The sequence below is a fragment of the Podarcis bocagei genome, assembly GCF_964188305.1.
Source record: "Podarcis bocagei genome assembly, chromosome: 7".
NCBI classification, from domain to species: Eukaryota; Metazoa; Chordata; class Lepidosauria; order Squamata; family Lacertidae; genus Podarcis; species Podarcis bocagei.
The window spans coordinates 72,178,468-72,198,449 of NC_138132.1; the positions used below are offsets into that span (position 1 = coordinate 72,178,468).

General features: G+C 45.2%; 1 protein-coding gene across 4 annotated transcripts in view; it reads right to left on the reverse strand.

Annotated features, from left to right (window-relative positions):
- PLCH2 (phospholipase C eta 2) overlaps positions 1–19,982 on the reverse strand; it is a 326,994-nt gene that overhangs the window by 136,718 nt on the left and 170,294 nt on the right. The window contains exon 1 of one of the 4 annotated variants that reach the window (XM_081201389.1): positions 11,188–11,496. The exons of the other annotated variants lie outside the window; for them this stretch is intronic. Within the exon in view, the coding sequence (XP_081057515.1) occupies positions 11,188–11,230 (43 nt within the window). The 5' untranslated portion in view covers positions 11,231–11,496. Of the gene's footprint in view, positions 1–11,187; positions 11,497–19,982 lie in introns of those variants that run through there. 4 annotated transcript variants of the gene reach the window in all.

Consider the following 19,982-nt stretch of genomic DNA (forward strand, 5'->3'; position numbering starts at 1 on the left):
GAATCAAAAAGATATTGATCTGGAGCACTGCAACCTTATGATTTAGTGTGGACAATTAGTGTTTTCCAATTGTCGTTTATGCAAGGCCACTAAGAAACAATTCCCCCTGATTTTGCAGTTCATTTTGCAGCAGTAATTGTTTAATTAGCAGAAAACTTTCCACAGCCAAGAGTAAATTAGCACCGTTACCGCCTTCCCCTTTCTTTCTGCCAGCCATCTCTCTGAAACTCACTCCAATAAAAAAAAAAATTGCCATAATCCAGGCTACATTCCATGGTGGTTTATATTCCAACCCACTAGGGCTAAACTGTGATTATAATGTACAGCAACCACCAAACTTTCCAGGTTTCTGTAAAGCTGTTCTGCTAAGAATAAACTGATCTGCTAAGAGTAGGGAAGGGTGAATCAATTTCTGTTTCTCTCTCTTTCTCGGTTTCTCATTTTTACAATCTTAAATTCAGTTCACCTCATTTCAACATCGGTTTACCGTTTTTTTTAAGTCCACGTGAAAATTCATCAACAAATTTCTCTTAGCATACATAGTTTTGTATTATTTTGCCTAATGTACATATATTTGCAGATACATTTCCCCAATATAACAGGAATTTTGTATCTTATTTTCAATAACAGATGCATTTTTATGTGCCCTTTGCCCTGCTCTGTGCATCTTTAGTGCACGTTATTTGGCTGGAGAGAATTCATACATGGACAAATTTTGAAGGATGTGTTTCAGTTTGTGATTCGGAAAGTGCAAATTGGATATGTTTGACTAAGAGAAAGACCTGATCATCCATGCTTCCTGAAATGGGATATGCTGAAAAAGACATTAAAAGAATTCAGGCTTTGCCTAAAATGGATCCTTCCAATCTTCTCTAGCAAGGCACCCATTTCCTATAGTTCTGGTCCATAAAGGCCGACTAAAACAATTCCCACTGTGATTTACAGTGCAAGACTACAGCACACCGTTTCTCCAGTCCAGGTTGCACCAAGGAGCTACCAGTAGAAAATGTCTGGGGAGCAAACAGCTCCAGGGGGTGTCTGGGAAGGAAAAAGCACCAACTATTTGCACACTTTATTACAGGGGCTTCGCAGGCATTGTTATCCTGAGTGTTCCTAAGCCAAGAACATGGCTGCTTGAAGCCAACTCTCTCTCGCTCATCCCTGAGAGAAACAAAGAATAACAGCCAGCAGTTATTTACATCAGCTTGCATCCTCCATTCAGCAGGGATGTTGTAGCTTGAGCAGGCATCCCAGTGCGGACCTGCCAGCCCCACCTGCAGTTCAGATCTCTCCCATCAAAGATCCAACCGCATACTCATTGCAGAATCTGCAGTGCAGGATATTGGCAGCTGCAGCTTCTCTGACAGATGGGTGCCCAGCCTTAGGAGATCTCCTGAGCCTGTGGCCATATCTTGTGACACTACCAGCTGTCTCAGGAGCAGCTACAGAGGCAAATAGCTTCCATCGGAGAACAGTTTGATCTTCGATGGTAACCAACAATCCCCCAAAAGGATTGAGAATCTAGTCTACCATGGAGAGTCGGTGAATTGTCAAAAAAGCAGGGAGGGCTCACTTTAGGCTCGGAAGGGACATAACAGGGTGCACCCACACCATACTCATATAGCACATTGCTTCCCCCAAAGAACCCTGCCTACTGCCTCGCAGAGCTACAATTCCCAGCACCCTTAACAAACTATAGTTCCCAGATTCTTTTGTGGAGAGGCATGTGCTTTAAATGTATGTGACTAAAGACACAGAGGCCTTTCCATATATATATATATATATATTTTATGAGCACCCAAGATTTCTTTGATACGTGGCAGGGCACAGAGGCCTTGATACATCCTGCAGCACTTCCCATCCCTGGCTGTGTCTTCCCTGACACCGCTTTGCAGTTCAGACCTAAAGCAGAGGTCCTAAATTAATCTGAAAAATTCATGGATTAATTTGTGGGTTTCTTAAATACCGTATTTTTCGCTCTATAAGGCGCACCAGACCATATAAGGTGCACCTAGTTTTTGGAGGAGGAAAACAAGAAAAAAAAATATATTGAATCCCAGAAGCCAGAACAGAAAGAGGGATCTGGCTTCTGGGATAGCCTCTTACTGTTCTGGCTTCTGGGATAGCCGAGCGAAGCCTCTTCAGGGCAGCGGGACGAAGGCTCCCCCTGCCCTCAAGAGGTTTTCCGCGGCTAAGCCTGAAGCCAGGACAGCAAGAGGGATTGCTGCGCAGCCCCTTCAGCGCCCCTTCAGCAAAGCGGGAGGAGGAAGAGAAGGAGCCCCTTCTGTTCCTCCTCCCGCATCGCCGGAGAGGTGCTTCGCTGAAGGGACGCTGCGCAGCTCTCCCTCTCTGCGTAGCGCCATTCGCTCCATAAGACGCACTCACATTCCCCCTTACTTTTTAGGAGGAAAAAAAGTGTGTCCTATGGAGCGAAAAATACGGCAATCCATTTTGGAATAATTAAGAATGTGCAGGGGGAGGGGCCTGGGTGATGTTGTTGTTGTTGTTGTTTGCCAAGTGAGATATCCAGAAGACATCCCAAGATATGACACAATCCAAGGGAAGAGCAGCCTACACATTTGGTTGATTGTGGTTCTTTGTTAACGCCTAAAGCCGCAGTAACTAAACCGGTGCATAAATGATTTTTAAAGCAAGCCAAGATCTGCATGGGAAAGAGCCGGTTCTTCACATCCTTGCGAACACTTGTTTCACCCTGTCATTCCTGCCCCTGTCCCTATGGGCAGACAATGGCAGTTTCCTTTACAAGATCATTTGCACCTTTGCCTTCAGCTCAGAAAAGCTGAAAAGCGTGGAGGCCTTACATGGTCTAATGGGGTCTCAAATCCTATGGGGCTTTGTAAGAATCCTTTTTAATGCAAAGGGCTGCCCAGTTGCATTAATCCAATTAATTAAGTGACAATTTTAAAGAACCTGCGAGAGAATTTAAGCTCCCTGAAGGACAGCTGAGCATTTACTGCTCCAGCTAAGACCTCTCTCAGCCTTTCCTAGAGATAATGAGTGCTCTTGAATTACACCAAATGCCATCAAATTCCTCCACCAAGGAAGCCCAATTTATAACATTCAAGCTAGACAAATGTCCCCACCATACAATATCTATGCAAGTGTTTTACTTATCCTCCCCACCCCACACCCTGGCCAAGGGCTAAAAGTTTCTAATTAATTGGGGAAAGAGCAAAAGACTGGCAGGCTCAGATTACTTATATGCCCAAGCCTCATGTCTGTATATTTTTTAAAATTCCAGTCTCCTTCCAGGCCACTCTGTGCTCTCTCTCCTCTTCAATCTGAGCTCCAGGTTCCAAACAACTACATATCAAATGAAGCTCTCTGTTTGCCCATTCACTATAATGGGGGATCTAAAAATGACTATAATTTCCCCCTTTTGGCCAAACATGTATTAAGCCTGCCCAATTACTATTAGGTCAAAGGGAGTTTGTTGGGAGAAGTAAAGGGGATTAATGTCCCTTTGCAATCCCTTAAGTGAGGGTGGTTTTCTCTCTCTTTGTTTCTTAAAAAGGTAAAGGGTAAAGGGACCCCTGACCATTAGGTCCAGTCGTGACCGACTCTGGGGTTGCGGCGCTCATCTCGCTTTATTGGCCGAGGGAGTCGGCGTACAGCTTCCAGGTCATGTGGCCAGCATGACTAAACCGCTTCTGGTGAACCAGAGCAGCACACGGAAAGGCTGTTTACCTTCCCACCGGAGTGGACCCTATTTATCTACTTGCACTTTGACATGCTTTTAAACTGCTAGGTTGGCAGGAGCTGAGACCGAGCAATGGGAGCTCACCCTGTCGTGGGGATTCGAACCGCCAACCTTCTGATCAGCAAGCCCTAGGCTCTGTGGTTTAACCCACAGCGCCACCTGTGGTATGTTGATGTTTTTAGCATTTATTTTGTTTTAGTTTTATATTGGTTTATTTAGTTTTAGACTGGGGTTGGCAGGGGAAGGACTAGACCATGTGAAAAATGAACAGAACATTTTAGCTTCAGTTCATCCATTTTCAGCTTTGTATTCTCGTTATAAAAAAGCACGCCTAGACATTCCCTTGTTGCACCCATAACTTATGTTTAAGGTGCCATTTAGCTCCTAGCTTTCATATCTCAGTTTCTAGCACTGGTTGGAGGGTTTGCTATAACAATATCTATACATACAAACTGTGGCCTCTGACAGAGCAATGTTGTTGGCTGCTGTAGGCCTTCTTGGGAATAAATGTTTTACAGATCAGGGCTTAGTTACCTATTATTAGTGGCTGGGTTCAGTGGGGAAGAGCTGAGGCAGAATGTGGCAGAGCTGAGATGGATTTAGCAAAAGGAAAGGAAAAAGGAAAACCAAGAACCAGGGAGTTTCCAACACTGGCCGTTATCAGAAGGAATGCTGTTTTTTACTGTCAGACCGCCAGTATTAGCTGGCTGGGAAGCCTACATCGGGGCTCATAAAAACTCATTTCAAAACTTAAAATCCTTGCAAAATCAGGTGGGAATGCAACTGAAAATGGCCTGCTTCCCAACATCTGGATGCCTTCCTGTGCGAATGAAGTCCAAAGCCTGCAATTTGCGAGAGGCGATTTCCTAATTCTGTGAAATTTGCAGTCCTGAAGGGGTCTAGTTCCATATCCAAAAGCATCAGCTCCCCTGTTCACTCCCAACTCTCCAGCTTGGAACATGTTATCTATGCAGTTACTGCCCTGATGAAGCCAACTCTGCTAATTTAATAATGCATCAGCCAAAGCAAATAGTTTGCCAGGGAATGTCAGGGAACGCATCGGTGATGGGAAAGTGCAGTTTGGAGACTGCGAAGTCTGTGGGAGGATTTAATGGAAGAAATGGGTTGGTGGACATTGGGAATGGGAATACTGGAAAACAAGGATTTATCTTCTGCCCCATTTGTATCCTGCCTTTCTTTAAAGGCACAAGAGGGTATGCATTGGGGAAGCAAATGTTTTGCATGCAGAAGGTGCCAGGATCAATCCCTGGCATCTTCAGGTTAATCTGGGAATGCTCCCCCCCCCTTTAAACCCCAGAGAGCTGCTACAAGTCATGGTGGACAAGACTTAGCTAGATGGACCAAAGGTCTAACTCAGTATAAGGCAGCTTCATATGCTCCTATGTCTTAAGGGAAGGGCTCAGTGTTAAACAGAGCACATGTTTAGCATGCAGAAGCCCCAGCTTCAATCCCCAGCCTGGTCAAGAGACTCATTTCTGGAACCCTGGCTGCTGCGAGTCAGTGTAAGCAATACTGATCTGGTGGGTGAATGGTCTGACTTTGTATACAGTAAAACAGCTTCCTGACCTGTCTGAGTTTCTATCCCAATGATGGATTTTTTTTCTAACTGATGGAACCAAGCACTACCTGTTGGGAGAGTTGCAGGGAAATCCTAACAAAATATACTGGAGTGTGTAAAGGTAAAAAGGTAAAGGACCCCTGGACGGTTAAGTCCAAACAAAGGCGACTATGGGGTTGCGGCGCTCATCTCGCTTTCAGGCCAAGGAAGCCGACGTTTGTCCACAGACATCTTTCCAGGTCATGTGGCTGTCAGGAGGTCCTACACACGAGTAAGAGTCCAGCAGAGACACATGGCATGTTCTCTCCCTCCTGGTTGGTCATTCGGGAGTTTAAAAGCTTTCTAGCACACTTCAGGATCAGCAGAATATAGGCAGTAAGCGCACAGACTCAGTAGAGCAGCTTTTGGCTATACTACATTTATTTACATATACACACTTGGAGCATCGTAACTCAGCTCCTTCCTCTTCAGCATCAGACAGCAAAGAGAAAGAACGAAGGACAATAATCCTACATCACGGAAACACAGTAATATAAACATCCTGTCTCCATCACTTCCCACAATGTGGAATGAAAACATACATGGTCATGTGACAAAACCAATCCCATGACTGCAACACTGGGAATGAATCCTAGCAGTGGCCAGCAGGACTAAACCGCTTCTGGTGCACAGAGGACCGTGACAAGTGCCAGAGCGCACGGAAACGCCATTTACCTTCCTGCCGCAGTGGTACCTATTTATCTACTTGCATTTGCATGCTTTCGAACTGCTAGGTTGGCAAGAGCTGGGACAGAGCAACGGGAGCTCACCCTGTCGTGGGGATTCGAACTGCCAACCTTTGGATCAGGAAGCCCGAGAGGCTCAGTGGTTTGGACCACAGTGCCACTCGCGTCCCTAGGCACAACTCCACCATCCCATGTAATTTCGGGGACAAATATTTAAGCACATTTTGGAATCCAGGGGACCAGCCTTCCCAAGCATGATGCCTTAGACTACAGCTACCACCATCTCTGATCACTGGCCACACTGGCTAAGGTTGATAGGAGTTGTAATCCAAAGGCTACAATAGAATTTCAAGGAAACCAGCACCATTTGCCATTGATGTGCCCATTCCTACACACTGTTAAATTTCTCAAATGTGCATACACACACTTAGGATGTGCAGATCTAGCATGACACCCCTTGAATGTCGCTTGGAATTGATGCACCTTCCCAAGGCAAACGCTGCACTTGGAGGACTGAGCAGTTAATAAGCAACACACAAGAACCCCAATTACGGCAGAACCACATTTTCGAAGCAGCCACTTTGCTACTTCTCAAGTCAAGATGGATTGATCAGGGAGGACAACTGGCCCCACAAAACAGGTAGGTTTCCTGCCTGACACCAGCAGAACTGACAGCCAGGACTAAATGCGGCAAGATGAATGACAGGGAATGCAGCAGAATGGTTAACTAATGGGAACAGCTCAGATGCTGTGGATGACACGCTCCGCTCACATTTGATAAATATCTCCTGCCCTCATTACTCCATGCATGAATAATCTGGGAGAAGAAAGCATCGTGCAGAGTGTGTGAGTCCTAAAATGAAAGGTTCCAGGGATCAGGATTGCCCCGCACCACACTCTCAGAGACCAGGGACAAAGGAGTCTGCCTTATACTGTGTCACACTAACTGCCCATCTAATTCAGTATTGACTATTCTGACCAGCAGGAGCTTTTCAGGGACTCGGGTCCTTCCTTAAAGCAAAGGTTGTATCCCACGGAGCAGACTCAACGAAATGAATGAACCTGACTAACTTGGGTCCATTAATTTCAGCGGGATTAAAAGGCCTTAGTTGGGTACAACCACAGGAGGTGCTAGGGAATGAACCTGAGGGCTTCTCCGTGCAAATCAGGTGCTCTTCCACGGAGCCATCCTTCCCTCTGAATGAAAAACAAACAAACACGCACAAGAGCATCTGATGTATATGCAGCTCTTGCGGCTTTAGCAGCAATTCAATGTGGCGACATAAGGAACACGGGGAGGCTGTCCCATGTCATGTCAAATTATTTGTTCTGCCATAAACTGGCGGTAGTTCAGGTGGCTCTCTCAGGCAGAGAAGGGTCTTGGTTATTATTCGCTACCTTTAAACCAAATATTCCAAAGATTTAACCTGGGACCTACCGCATCCAAAGCATGTTTCTACCATGAAAAGCTGAATCCTACAGAAATCACATCAAAGTTATGCAACTCTTTGCAATTTGATAGTATTTTGCAGGAGCTTGAGGAGAGAAGATATAAGAACGTACAGCTCAAAAGAAGCAAAACAAAAGTCCCAACATTATCATGACCATTTCTGGGGCTCAGAGCACCTCCCACAGGTGCAATCCATGGAAAGTTGGAACATTTCATTTTTGACTTCTGAACTTGCTTTTTTTTCTGTCTTTCTCTCTCTCTCCCCATACACAGGTATTTGATGTTGGGGTTACTGCTCAGTCAAAAGGCAGATATTGCAGTATGAAAGGTCCAAGGAAGAGGCTTTTCCATTATTTCACATTGTCATTACATATCCCCTTCCTGTTCCCAACATCCCTACCTATCCATATGGTCCATCCCCAGAGAATTATGGAATATGATGGATTTCTGAATCTTCCAGTTGCAGTGGAGTAACTAGAGCTGGTTGACACCATCACTCATGCTTGCCCTCTCCTCCTGCAGAGCTTGGACAGCCCTGTGGTGTTCTGAGCAAACCTTTTTTCAAGTGGTAAGGGGTTTGTTAATGACTGGCCCAGTGGACAGTACATTAGAACCCTTGAAAGCCCACTGCCACAATTTTTCTAGGCACTTTTGAGTGTAAAATCGCTCACCTCCATAGCAACCTGAATGTCATTGTTAAGACAGATCCAAGCAAGGGATGCAAGTATGCCATCATGTCTGGTTTCAATTGCTGAAGAATGCAAATGTGGACAAGACACTCACACTGGTTCGACCAACCACATGCTCTCTTGATCTTTTCCATCATGGCCTTTTCAGGTTAGCCAGGTGGGCCCACATGTACCTTCTTTGGGGGTAAGGTAAACCTGAAGGTGGTGGCAACTCAGCTTTGGGACTCTTGTGAGATCCTGATTATCTAGATCCATTCCAGCCTCTGTTCAGATGCTGTTTTGGGAAATAACTGGCCTTGGTCATCCTGATGGGTGACCTTCATCAGGAAAAAGAAAGGAACAGGACTATTTAGCATCTATGTGAAGCTGTTGGGAGTAGTCATTTGGAGATTTGGAGCAAAGTGTTATCCGTATGCAGATGACTCTTGTCTCTATTTCTTTGTTACATCTGAGTCAGGAATAACTGTGCATGACTAGACTGGTGTTTGAGTGCAGTGTCGAGCTGGATGAGTACCAATAAACTGAAAAGGAATCCTGATAAGACAGAGGTTTTATGGGCAAGCAACTCACAGGTCTGGGAATAGGAGAATTTACTAGTTGCAGTCCCTTTTAAGGAACAGACAGATCGTCAGATGGGATGTTGGCTATGACCATTCCTAGACAGCTTGGCTACTGTGATCCACACACTGGTGACTTTAAGAATGGATTGCTGTCATCTGCTTTATTGTAGGGCTGCCATTCAGATTGGTTTGAATGCTGCAGCTTGTGCAGAATGGGGCAGCTAGGTGCCAAGTGGGGCTTCCTGCTGTGCCCATAACACAACTAGACTGAAAGAGGTGTCCTAGATCCCAGTTTACTAAGCCAAGTTTACAGTTTTAGACTTGGCTTACCAGACCTGAAACTGCTTTCTCCATTACAGTGTTGCAGTGATCTACAGAGCAATCCCTGTTGAATGTACAACAGTATGCAGATGTCTATCGCCCAAAGGTGCAGACAAGGGCTTAATTTGTGGTGGTGCAGAATGATCTCCCCTTGGAGATCAGCTTAGTACCAGCTCTGGGGCTGCTCCTGCCAGTAGTTAAAGATATGCATCTGGGTGTTTACATTAATACCAGCTCCTGATGTTCCTGGTTATTATAAATGATGCTGATGTCTTAATACTGTTTTTGCTCCATCTTATATTGCTTTGCGAACCACCTTGCTATTTCTGTTAATTTCTCTTGCTTCCCAAAACCCTACTCTTTGGATTAGATGGGAGCCCTACAGAAGCCTTTCCTGGGCCAGAGTGAAAAACTCATCACACAATGCTCCAGATAAATGAACTCTGCTTTTCTTTGAAGCTTTTCTTTAAAGGAGTTGTTGGTTTACCCCTTTGTTCAGCTATCTTAAGGAAGGTCATTCAGAATTTCCCACTGTGGTGGTTGCTAACCATTTACCAAGACATGGTGCAGAATGGAAGAGAACCACATCAATTTGTGCATGTGTATTTTTGGGTGCAATGCAGTTTGTGTTTATCCTTCTACACTGTCTCATACAGTTGCCCATTTACGCTGCGCCCTGGTATATGGAGCTTTTTTAACAGAACGACAACTTCTGAGCAGTTGAAATGTTCATAAACATTCCCTAACGCTGCATCAACAAAGCCAATGGCCAGGAAGGGCTGGTTTCCAAAGCTTTTTCAGCCAATAGCCCCAGCTTGTGTTTACCTCTGGGTCTCCACTTCTCTTTATATGATGAGTGGTGGAGGAGGAAGAAATGCACAAAAACACTCTTTGGCAAATTCTGGGTTTCGGTTTGCTACCCCACCGATTAACAAAGCCAGCTCTCACTTCACAGATAGATGTATAGATAGCTGTGTTAGACACAGCATGCACACATTGGGCATGGGAGGTGGAGAACTATCAGGAAGGTGCTAAAAATGTGAAGACAGATCGCTGCCACACTCCCCACCACCGCCCCGCCTGCTCCCTCCCCACAGGAGTCAGCTCCAAGTCACACCTCTTTTACTTCCTGTAAAAAAGTATCATAACACCACATGGCTAAGAGGCATGAAAATACAGTGCCATGAATTATTTAAAGCCATTTGACTGCTGTTCTTAATGTTGCAGCAGCAAAGGGTCACTGCTGCGGGATTTGGGCCAAGGGTGAAACAGCAAGAGTTTCCACTTCTATACAACACACACACACACACACACACACACACACACACACACACACACACACCAGTGCCTTAAGCCATACAAGTTCATTTTAAATTACACACACTTCCCAAGGTGTCTACCAAGAAGGCAACACCTTTCCTCTCCCGTAAGTTCCTGCTGTTGGCAAAATCAATTAAGGCAAATGCAAACTATCCAAAGTGGGTGGGTGGGTGTTAAACACAGCTTAAACGCATTTCTGGTCTGACATTGTGCCCTGGAAGGTTTGGGGGCATCTCTGTTGTCAAAAGCAAAAACCTTCAGAAAGAAGCTGTATCTATTTTGGGGAGGAGGGGGGGTAAGGGAAACCAAATCACACGCATATTCTTTGCAAAAAACAGACTTGTGGCTCAAGGGCTGGGAGGGAATATTATTTACTTCTTTGCTGTCTTCCCTTCAGCTGCCGGGTTAGGAAAGGTCTGTGTTTTGTTCTTGTTTCCTATCCCCCCCAAAAAATTTCTTCTTGTCAAAGAGCTGCAAGAAAGAAAGATAAAGCACCAGGTTGCTGGTGCAACTTTGCCTCTGCCTTGCTGCTGCTCATCAGAGGGCAAGAGGCTGCTTCTGCTTTTCCGGGGAGAGTGCACTTGTTTGGGGAAGCAATTGAGTTAGAAATGTCAGGTAGAAAGCCAAGTTTCCCAGCTGGGAAACAGCTGCCTCTGTTCCAATAAGGTGTCTGAGCTACCTTAAATAATAGATACCTGTCTCCTTGGAATGCTGGCTGGGGCTAAGGTTTCCCTGCAAGGTGCAACTGGATCTCAACACAAACCCCGGGAAAATGTGATTAAAAAAAGTGGGGTGGGAGATAAACAAACATTCCTCCCTTACCTTGATCTGGGCTGAGGCATCTAATGGTGTTCAGATCATCCATATTCCAGCAAGGGAGTCAAGGAGGCGGAAGAGAGGAAGTAACAGAGCCCCGAAGCAAGACGCATCATTGAGCCTCTGAGAGCATTTTGGGGGGAAATACGGGCGACTGCCAAGCGTGCAAAGACATGCACCTCAATGCAAAAGCAGAAAGTTCTCTTAAGACACTGCCTCCCCTCCCTGGGTTCATGCTTGTCCACGTACAGTATGACAGGTAGGTAAGCAGAGAGAGAGAAAGAATGAGGGAGAGAGGGAGAGAACGAACACACGCAACCAGCACAGAAGCTTCAATGAATTTTGCCAGCTTCTTTTGTGATCAGCCACCTGGGATAATTTGTTATTAACTCTTCAGTGCCTGCTCTCCCCGAAAGATCGCAGGGTGATTTATTTGCAGCAGAGCAGGGAGGGGTGTCAAAAGAAGTGACAACCGGTGCCTAGCCAAGTGATGTATGCCCCCCCTTTCCCCCACCCCAAGGGACACATTCCCTCGGCTAGAAACATTTGTTACCAATTTTTGCTTCGCCACACATGGCGCGTCAGCTCGAAAACAACTCTGCTGTGTTCTTTCACACCTATGTATATTTTCTCCCCAACAGCTACTGTGGTGGGGGAAGAAAGGGAATACTGGATTTGGAATGAGGAGATGTGATCTTCAGTCATGAATTTGCTGGGTGGCTTCTCTCAGCCTCAGCTTTCTGACCTGTAAAATGGGAGGAATTGTGCCCTGCAAGGTCAGTGGTTGGGACAAGCACCAGAGGGGTCAAACATTAGGTCGCTACTCCAAGCATCAAGGGGGCTGCTGGTTGGAGAGGGGCCTGCAGACAGTTCACAGCTGGACAGCAAAACACTCAAGAACAGAATCCTCCTCTCAATTCTCCAGGGAACCAGGTGACCTGAGACAGCCAATCCTGCGGCACTGGCTGCTATATCTCCTAGCTCTACTGTGACCCTCAGTCTGGACAAAACTTACTGTATAATTTATCACACACACACACAAAGGTGCACCTAGCACTGTCATTGCATAGCTTCAATGGGAGGCTGAAGATGCACCCCTTTATTCTTGGCCTCTGATGTCAGAGGTCAATATATTTCAGGTGGCACTCTATGTAATTTCTTTTACACTGATTTTAAGATGGCATTTCATTGTGACATCATGAAGAATATAAAGGTAAAGGTGAAGGGACCCCTGCCCATTAGGTCCAGTCGTGACCAACTTTGGGGTTGCGGCGCTCATCTTGCTCTATAGGCCGAGGGAGCCAGCGTACAGCTTCCGGGTCATGTAGCCAGCATGACTAAGACACTTCTGGCAAACCAGAGCAGCGCACAGAAACACTGTTTACCTTCCCGCCAGAGCGGTACCTATTTATCTACTTGCACTTGACATGCTTTCAAACTACTAGGTTGACAGGAGCTGGGACAGAGCAACGGGAGCTCACCCCGTTGCAGGATTTGAACCGCCGACCTTCTGATCAGCAAGTCCTAGGCTCTGTAGTTTAACCCACAGTGCTACCTGGATCCCAGTATGAAGAATCTAAGAAATAGCTAAATAATAACAGATTTAAAAGGTCACAGGGCAACCCTTCCATGCTTCCAGGTATACAACATTAATCCTACCCAGAGAACACCCATTTAAATAAATGGGCAGGGCTAACTTAGGCCCATTAGTGTCAATGGGTCTATTCCACATGTAACTTTGTTGGATGCCACCCAGACTCTCTAATTTGTCCCTTTTCTTCTGCACCTGCCAAGGATACAATCTCAACTACACTTGCCCCAGGGTGGGCAATGAGCCACTCAAGGGCTGCAAGTAGCCTTTGGTCTGATGTTATGCAAGTCACAGGAGGGGAAAACAGAGAATCTCACACCCCACATTACCCTAAGGGAATGCAAGCCATGGCAGAAAAAAAGTCTGCCTCCCCCCTTGCAAAAAGTCTTATCATGGGGAGGGGGCAGAGTTCTCAGTCCATAAATCCTGCCCTCCTGCCTCAGCTTTTCAAAAGCAAGCCATCAGTAGACAAATGCAAGCTGTTCTCTTCAGACTATTGACTCAATAACATGGTTTTTGAAGAGTGGGGTGGAAATATCTATCTGGCAAGCCGGCTCGGGGGTTTTTTTCCCATAGGCGAGCTTGCCAGGATGTAGTAACTGGAAGAAGAATGGGAAAGGGGCCAGAAAATGTTAAAAATGGTTGTTGGCACTGGCAAAAGCATCTGCTGGCTCCCTTCAGAGATGCTTTCCCAAAGGCACAGGTGGAAGTCTTATTTTTTTCCAGGTTTGTGTGGATTCAGAGGGCTGCATTTAATGGCAGTCCTACTCAGGGCAGGGATGGACAAACAAACTGGTTGGGTTACCTAGTTTTCTCATTTTCCCTATCTTAAATTCTACACATTTCCACAGTCTGCAAAAGAAGTATGATTGGTTTGCAAAAGGTGCAAAATGGGTACATTTGCAGCCATCCCTGTCTCAGAATAGACTCAACTGAAATTATTGGACCTGTTAGCCAATGATTTCAACAGTTCTATCCAAAGTAGGACTAACATTGGATAATCCCCAGTATGTTATTTGCTTTCTAGGTCCTGAATTGCAGTAAGAACATGAAGAAGGGCCTACTGGATCAAGCCCAAAGCCCATTTAGTCCAGCATGTGACCAGCCAGAGACCTGTGGAAAACCCACAAGCAGGATTCAAACACAACAGCACTCCTTCCCTCCTGCGGTTTCCAGTGGGTGGTATCCAAAAGCATTACTGCCTCTGACAGTGGAGACTGGGCATAGTCATAGTGGCTAACAGCCATTTGTAGCTCTATCCTCCATGAACTTCTCTGACCCCCCTTTAAGGACTTCCAAGTTGGTGGATGGCTTCCAAGCTCAGCCTTAGGGCTTCTCTGTGCTAAAGTTTGAGGGGAGGGCAGGCTCCAAATATGAAGAGTGTACTTAGCACTGTTCCCTGTCTATTACATATTTATTAAGATTATGTACATAGCATCATCTGTGTATGAAAGCTTTACAAAGAGAAGCTTTACGAAGAAGAGGTATGACAGATTGTTGCCCAAAGGGGCTGGCAGTCAAAAATAGATGGGAGGGGAGGAGGGACAACAGAAGCAGAGGGAGATGAAAAGCGGGGGAAGGCAGGAAAAGACTTTGTATTATTTATTTAGGTATTTAAATCTTGTCTTTCAAGACAACAACAACAACAACAACAAACCCTTCACAAAGTGCCCTGCAATAACATAACAAAGCTAGTTTAATACAATTTTGAAATAATAATAAAAAACAAGCAGGCAAAACAATTCCCAGTCCTGTGGTTAAAAATTCTAGTGCACAAAAAGGTAAAAGGTAAAGGACCCCTGGACAGTTAAGTGCAGTCAAAAGTGACTATGGGGGTTGCGGTGCTCATCTCACTTTCAGGCTGAGGGAGAAGGCGTTTGTCCACAGACAACTTTCCAGGTCATGTGGCCAGCATGACTAAACCGCTTCTGGCACAACGGAACACTGTGATGGAAACCAGAGCATATGGAAATGCCATTTGCCTTCCGCAGCAGTACCTATTTATCTACTCACACTGGCGTGCTTTCAAACTGCTAGGTTGGCAGGAGCTAGGACAGAGAAACAGGAGCTCACCCCATCACGGGGATTTGAACCGCCAACCTTCTGATCAGCAAGCCCAAGAGGCTCAGTGGTTTAGACCACAGCGCCACCCGCGCACGAACAAACATGTTAGATATATTCAGGAGGTTTTTGTTTTAAAGTGGCAGGTGGGGATGGAATACGGATTGAATGCAAATACGCTAAATGTATCATCTCTTAGGTTGTGTCTAAAGGCAAGGTCTGGTCCTGGCAAATTGGAAATATGGTCTCAGTTGCTACACTACAGCTGTTGCCTTTCATAGTCGTCACTGCCTCTGTGTGAGAACCAGGAGCAATCCATTGCAAACTTTGTAAGCTTTGTAAGCTTGTGCTATACATTTAAAGCAGTGCTGTACAGCTTTAAATAATTGTGGCTTCGCCAAAAAAAGTCTGGGAAGTGGAGTTGGTTAAGGGAGCTCAGAATGGTTAGGAGGAGCCCCCCCCCCGCCCCCGTTCACAATTCCCGGAGCTCCTGAGGAAGTGGAATTTATTGTTAAACCCAAATACCAAATTTCTCTCCCATCTCACCATCTACGACACCATGTTCAGTTCATTCCTACTACCCCACCCCACAAAAGGTGGGGGCAAATGGCCAAAGTGCTTTTTTCAGGGGGTACTCAAGGTTACACACCGGTGCTGTCAAGGTAATGATTGCTACATGCAAGGAAAGGCTTGTAATTAGATCAAACAAAAGCACTGCATGCTGGACAGACCATCCTTTCCTCTGGGAAATTCAAGTATGAAAAGGGTTTTCCAGCTTCTTTCGCAAGCTATGTGAAAAAGTATGTATAAAGAAGTAGTGAAGACACCCAAGTGTCATACCCATTCATACCCATTAATTTCAATGGGTCTGCTCTACATGTGACTACCACTTAATACAATCCAATATTTTTCTAGTTAAAAAACAAAAAGTGGAGAACCTGACATTTGTGATGCGGGTGGTGGAGGGGAGATAATGTTTTCAGAAATGGAAATGAAGGGTTTTATTCAAGTCATAATCTAGGTAGACCCATTGAAATCAATGAACTTAAGTCAACCAGTCCCATTGATATTAAAGGTTTTGCTCCGAGTATGACTTTGGTTGGATACAACCCTTACTGAGTATCAAAAAGCAGTTTACGTTAATACAGCTCACATGCCAGGAGCAGTGAACATGGCTGTGGTATATCCACCATCAGAACCTGTTACAAAAAAAGCAGAATAAGTGGTTTTAACATTTTTTGTGCGGATCATTTCAGCTTTTCCACTGGTGACAGCAGTACGTTCACACAAGCAGGACCTGGCAATTTCAGAGACGTGTATGGATATTTAAAGAAGTGGCAAATTCATGCAGAATGGTTGGAGATCATTAAGGAATATTAACATAAATTTCTGTAGAGAAATTGTAGAAGTTAATTGTTTTAAACGGGGGGGGGGGGCAGAATGCAAATAAGGAAAAGATTGTCTAGGTGTATAAAAGAACTGAGTCACCCAATAGAATATTTAAAAGATAATAGAATTGCACACAGATTGTGGGGCATCCAATGGAAATTTTATCATCAAGTATATAATCTTCAAGGGGGGGAAACCATGGTTACCAGAGGTGAGGTGAGCTTGCATAAGACTGAAGGGCCAAAGAATTGTGTGGCAAACCAGAATAATGCAAAAAAGAAATAGCCAAACTTTTGATTCAGGCCTATCCAGTAGCAAAAGAAATTTGGGCCTATGTGGCACGAGTTTTGGGCTGCCAAATCTGATGCCCAAAGGACTGGGGGACCCCAGTTTCCAGTAGGAAACCAAAAACTAGATTAAAAAAGACCCCATGGCAGCAAACACATCAATATCATTAAATTATAACAGCTAATGATTTCAGGGTTGCCAGGGACAGCATCTTTTAGCCATCAAATGCCTGGGTTAAACAGGAATGGTGTTTTTTAATTCCTCCTGAAATTAGGGGGACAGGCACACCTTACCAAAGAGGGCATTCCACATATGAGGAGCCACGACTGAGAAGGCCCTGTCGTGGGTCAACGCCAACTGTGCAGCCCCAGTGGGGGCACCACCAACAAGGCCTCACCTGCCAATCATTGGGTCTGAGATGGTTGAAAGTGGGGAAGGTACTCTGTTAGCTACTTGGGTCCCAAGCCATTTAGGTATACTAGTACTACTAATTTGGAGACCCCCGTTACTTTCACAGAGCTACAGTTCTCAAAACGATTTAACTACCAATCCATCTTCCCAAGGAACTCTGGGAATTTTAGCTCTGGGGAATGTGGGTCTCCTAACAACTCTCAGAACCCTAAGCAAACTACAGTTCCCAGAATTCTTTGGAAGAAACCATGACCATTTAAAGTGGTAAGTCATTGCTTTAAATGTATAGTGTGATGTGTCTTAAGAGTAGTGACACTGCAACACATTTTCTCTGTGTTACCGATAATGTTAGTATGAACATTTTTAAATAAAATGAAAATCTAATCATCCTTTAGAAATGTGTGTGTGTGTGTGATAGCACATATATGCTCAGCTTGCTTCTTAAATAGGACCCACCCAGTTGAGTAGAGTAGAACAGACAGGTGAAAATGCAAATCAATGCAATGGGCCACTCTCATCCTTTTTCTCAGGATGCTAAATTCTACAGCCAGTTCCAATTTCTGTATTTGTATGGTGTAACTGTGAAATCCCACACTGCTCAGAGCAGACCCATTAGATACAACCTGCACAGACCGCAACCATGGGTATACCTACACCATAAACAATTCTGCCTTTATACCAATGAGACTGCTTTGGGTTCCTCTGAAGAATCCTGGTTTGGCGAGGATTCTAAAAATGCCCGCCTTCTCCAGGGTTCTAATTCCCTAGGAAGAGGAAATGACTTCTAAACCTGTTTAAAGCTACAGCACAGATATGCTCATACGGGTCTCTTCTTTGCAAGTGCACCTGTGGCCAGGCAAGCTGTTAGGACTAGATATTCAGTGCAGATCATTCCGTAGAACCTGCAGGAGAACATCGGGGCTTAAATGATCGTGTGGAAAGCAGAGCTACCATTATGGCTGCTTACTTTTGTCCTATCAACCACAGTCCTCCCCCCGTGGCATCATTAACGCAATCTCCACAGCAACCCGTCACTGGGAGGAATGCTCATTCCCCAGATCCCTTTGGGACTTTTGTGCAGCCGTACACTTACAGTGCCTTTGCTCGGTTGCCTAGTGTGCCTTTGGTGAGCCTTTTCTGCAGCGTTCTCTTGAGGGTAGGGATTTGCCACTGGCCCAATGCACCTTGCCTGCTATGCCAGGCTCTGCAACATAAACCACAAATAACAATTGTGGAAAGACTGGAGGAGGGGCAGAACAAGAACACGGATCCAGCACTCTTGTTGGTGCAAAGGTGCTCTGTTAAGTTGTGGGTGAACATATCAGACGACACAGCGATTCTTCAAACAGCTCTTGTTTATTCACAGGCCAGAACAGAACTGAACTGAAGGGTTCAGCCAGCCTGCTTATATAGAGCTCCAGTACAACGTAACTGTAACAACTTTCTGTAACTATCCAATCACTGAACGTCACTTTCAATCCCTTATTTGCATATGTGGACCTGAACTAACTATGGTATCCCCCTGCTGGCCTACGGTGAGAACTTCAGTACATAACATGCTCAGTGGTGCTGCCCCATCCAGGCAAACAACAAGTGATGCCATTGATATGAGGGTGGCTTTGCTACGCAACGTGTGCTGTTACCTCAGGACACCCAGAAAGTTTGAGTTTACCATTTCTTCATTTTTTCATCCAGCGTCCATTCCAATACAGATAACTACAGAACTACCTGAAGCAGTGCCTCCACCCCCGTCGTTCAGCCCGGACACTGAGGTCCAGCTCCGAGGGCCTTCTGACGGTTCCCTAGCAGTGAGAAGTGAGGTTACTGGGAACCAGGCAGAGGGCCTTCTTGGTAGTGCCCGCCCTGTGGAATGCCCTCCCATCAGATGTCAAGGAAATAAACAACTATCTGGCTTTTAGAAGATATCTGAAGGGAAGTTTTTCAAGTTTGATATTTTATCGTTATTTTTAATATTCTGTTGGGAGCTGCCCAGAGTGGCTGGGAAACCCAGCCAGATGGACGGGGTATAAATAACACTGGTCAACAACAAATTTGTTGTCTGCGTTTTTTCAGTTGATTTGGGACGAATCTGATGCGCTGAATTCAAAAATCACATTGGTTTTGCTCAATCAGGTCAAGTTTTTGAGCTATGGCCACATGTCGTTTTTTCACGTTTTTGTTCACATGTACGCTTGTGTGGAGCATTTTAGAAGAAGTTGGTGGGGGTAAAATGCTATGTCGAATAATTGTTTTGATTGGAAGTGATTATGTTAATGGCAAGAAGTATTCAGGTCCAATAGTTCTGGGTGATTATGTCGAAAAGGGATCAGTTTGAAGTCATAAAACCTCGAAATCTTCCATAAATTGGTGCGGCAAAGCATAAAGTTGCTTACCATGCTTATTTTGGTATTAAACTTGGTGACCAGGATAAAGCTTGGGTGCCACACATGGTGTGCAAGCCGTGCACCGAGACTCTACGTGGGTGGACCAATGGCAAGAGGAGTCTGAACTTTGGAATTCCCATGGTTTGGAGGGAGCCAACAAACCATGTCACTGACTGCTACTTCTGCGCTGTTGGTGTGACTGGGATCAACAGAAAGAACCGGAGCAGCCTCAAGTATCCTGATCTTCAATCAGCATGTTGTCCTGTAGCTCATTGTGATGAAATTCCAGTGCCTATCTTCGGAGAACTTCCTGACATTAGTGATGAAGATGCCTCCAGTGTTGAAGGACATGAAGAAGAAGAAGAAGTGGTTCTTGAAGATGATGCTCCACATCCATTTTCCCAAAAGGAGTTGAATGATCTAGTTTGCGACCTCAGCTTGTCAAAGGACTCTGCTGAACTGTTGGCATCCAGATTGAAGGAAAAAAACCTCCTCTCTGACAGTGCTCGCATCAGCTTCTTCCGCAACAGGCATCAAGAGTACCTCTGTTTTTTCTCAGAAGAGAAGGACTTGGTGTACTGTGCAGATATTGCGCAGCTTCTGCTCAAGCTTGGAGTGCCACAGTACGAACCCAAAGATTGGAGACTGTTCATTGACAGCAGCAAGCGATCATTGAA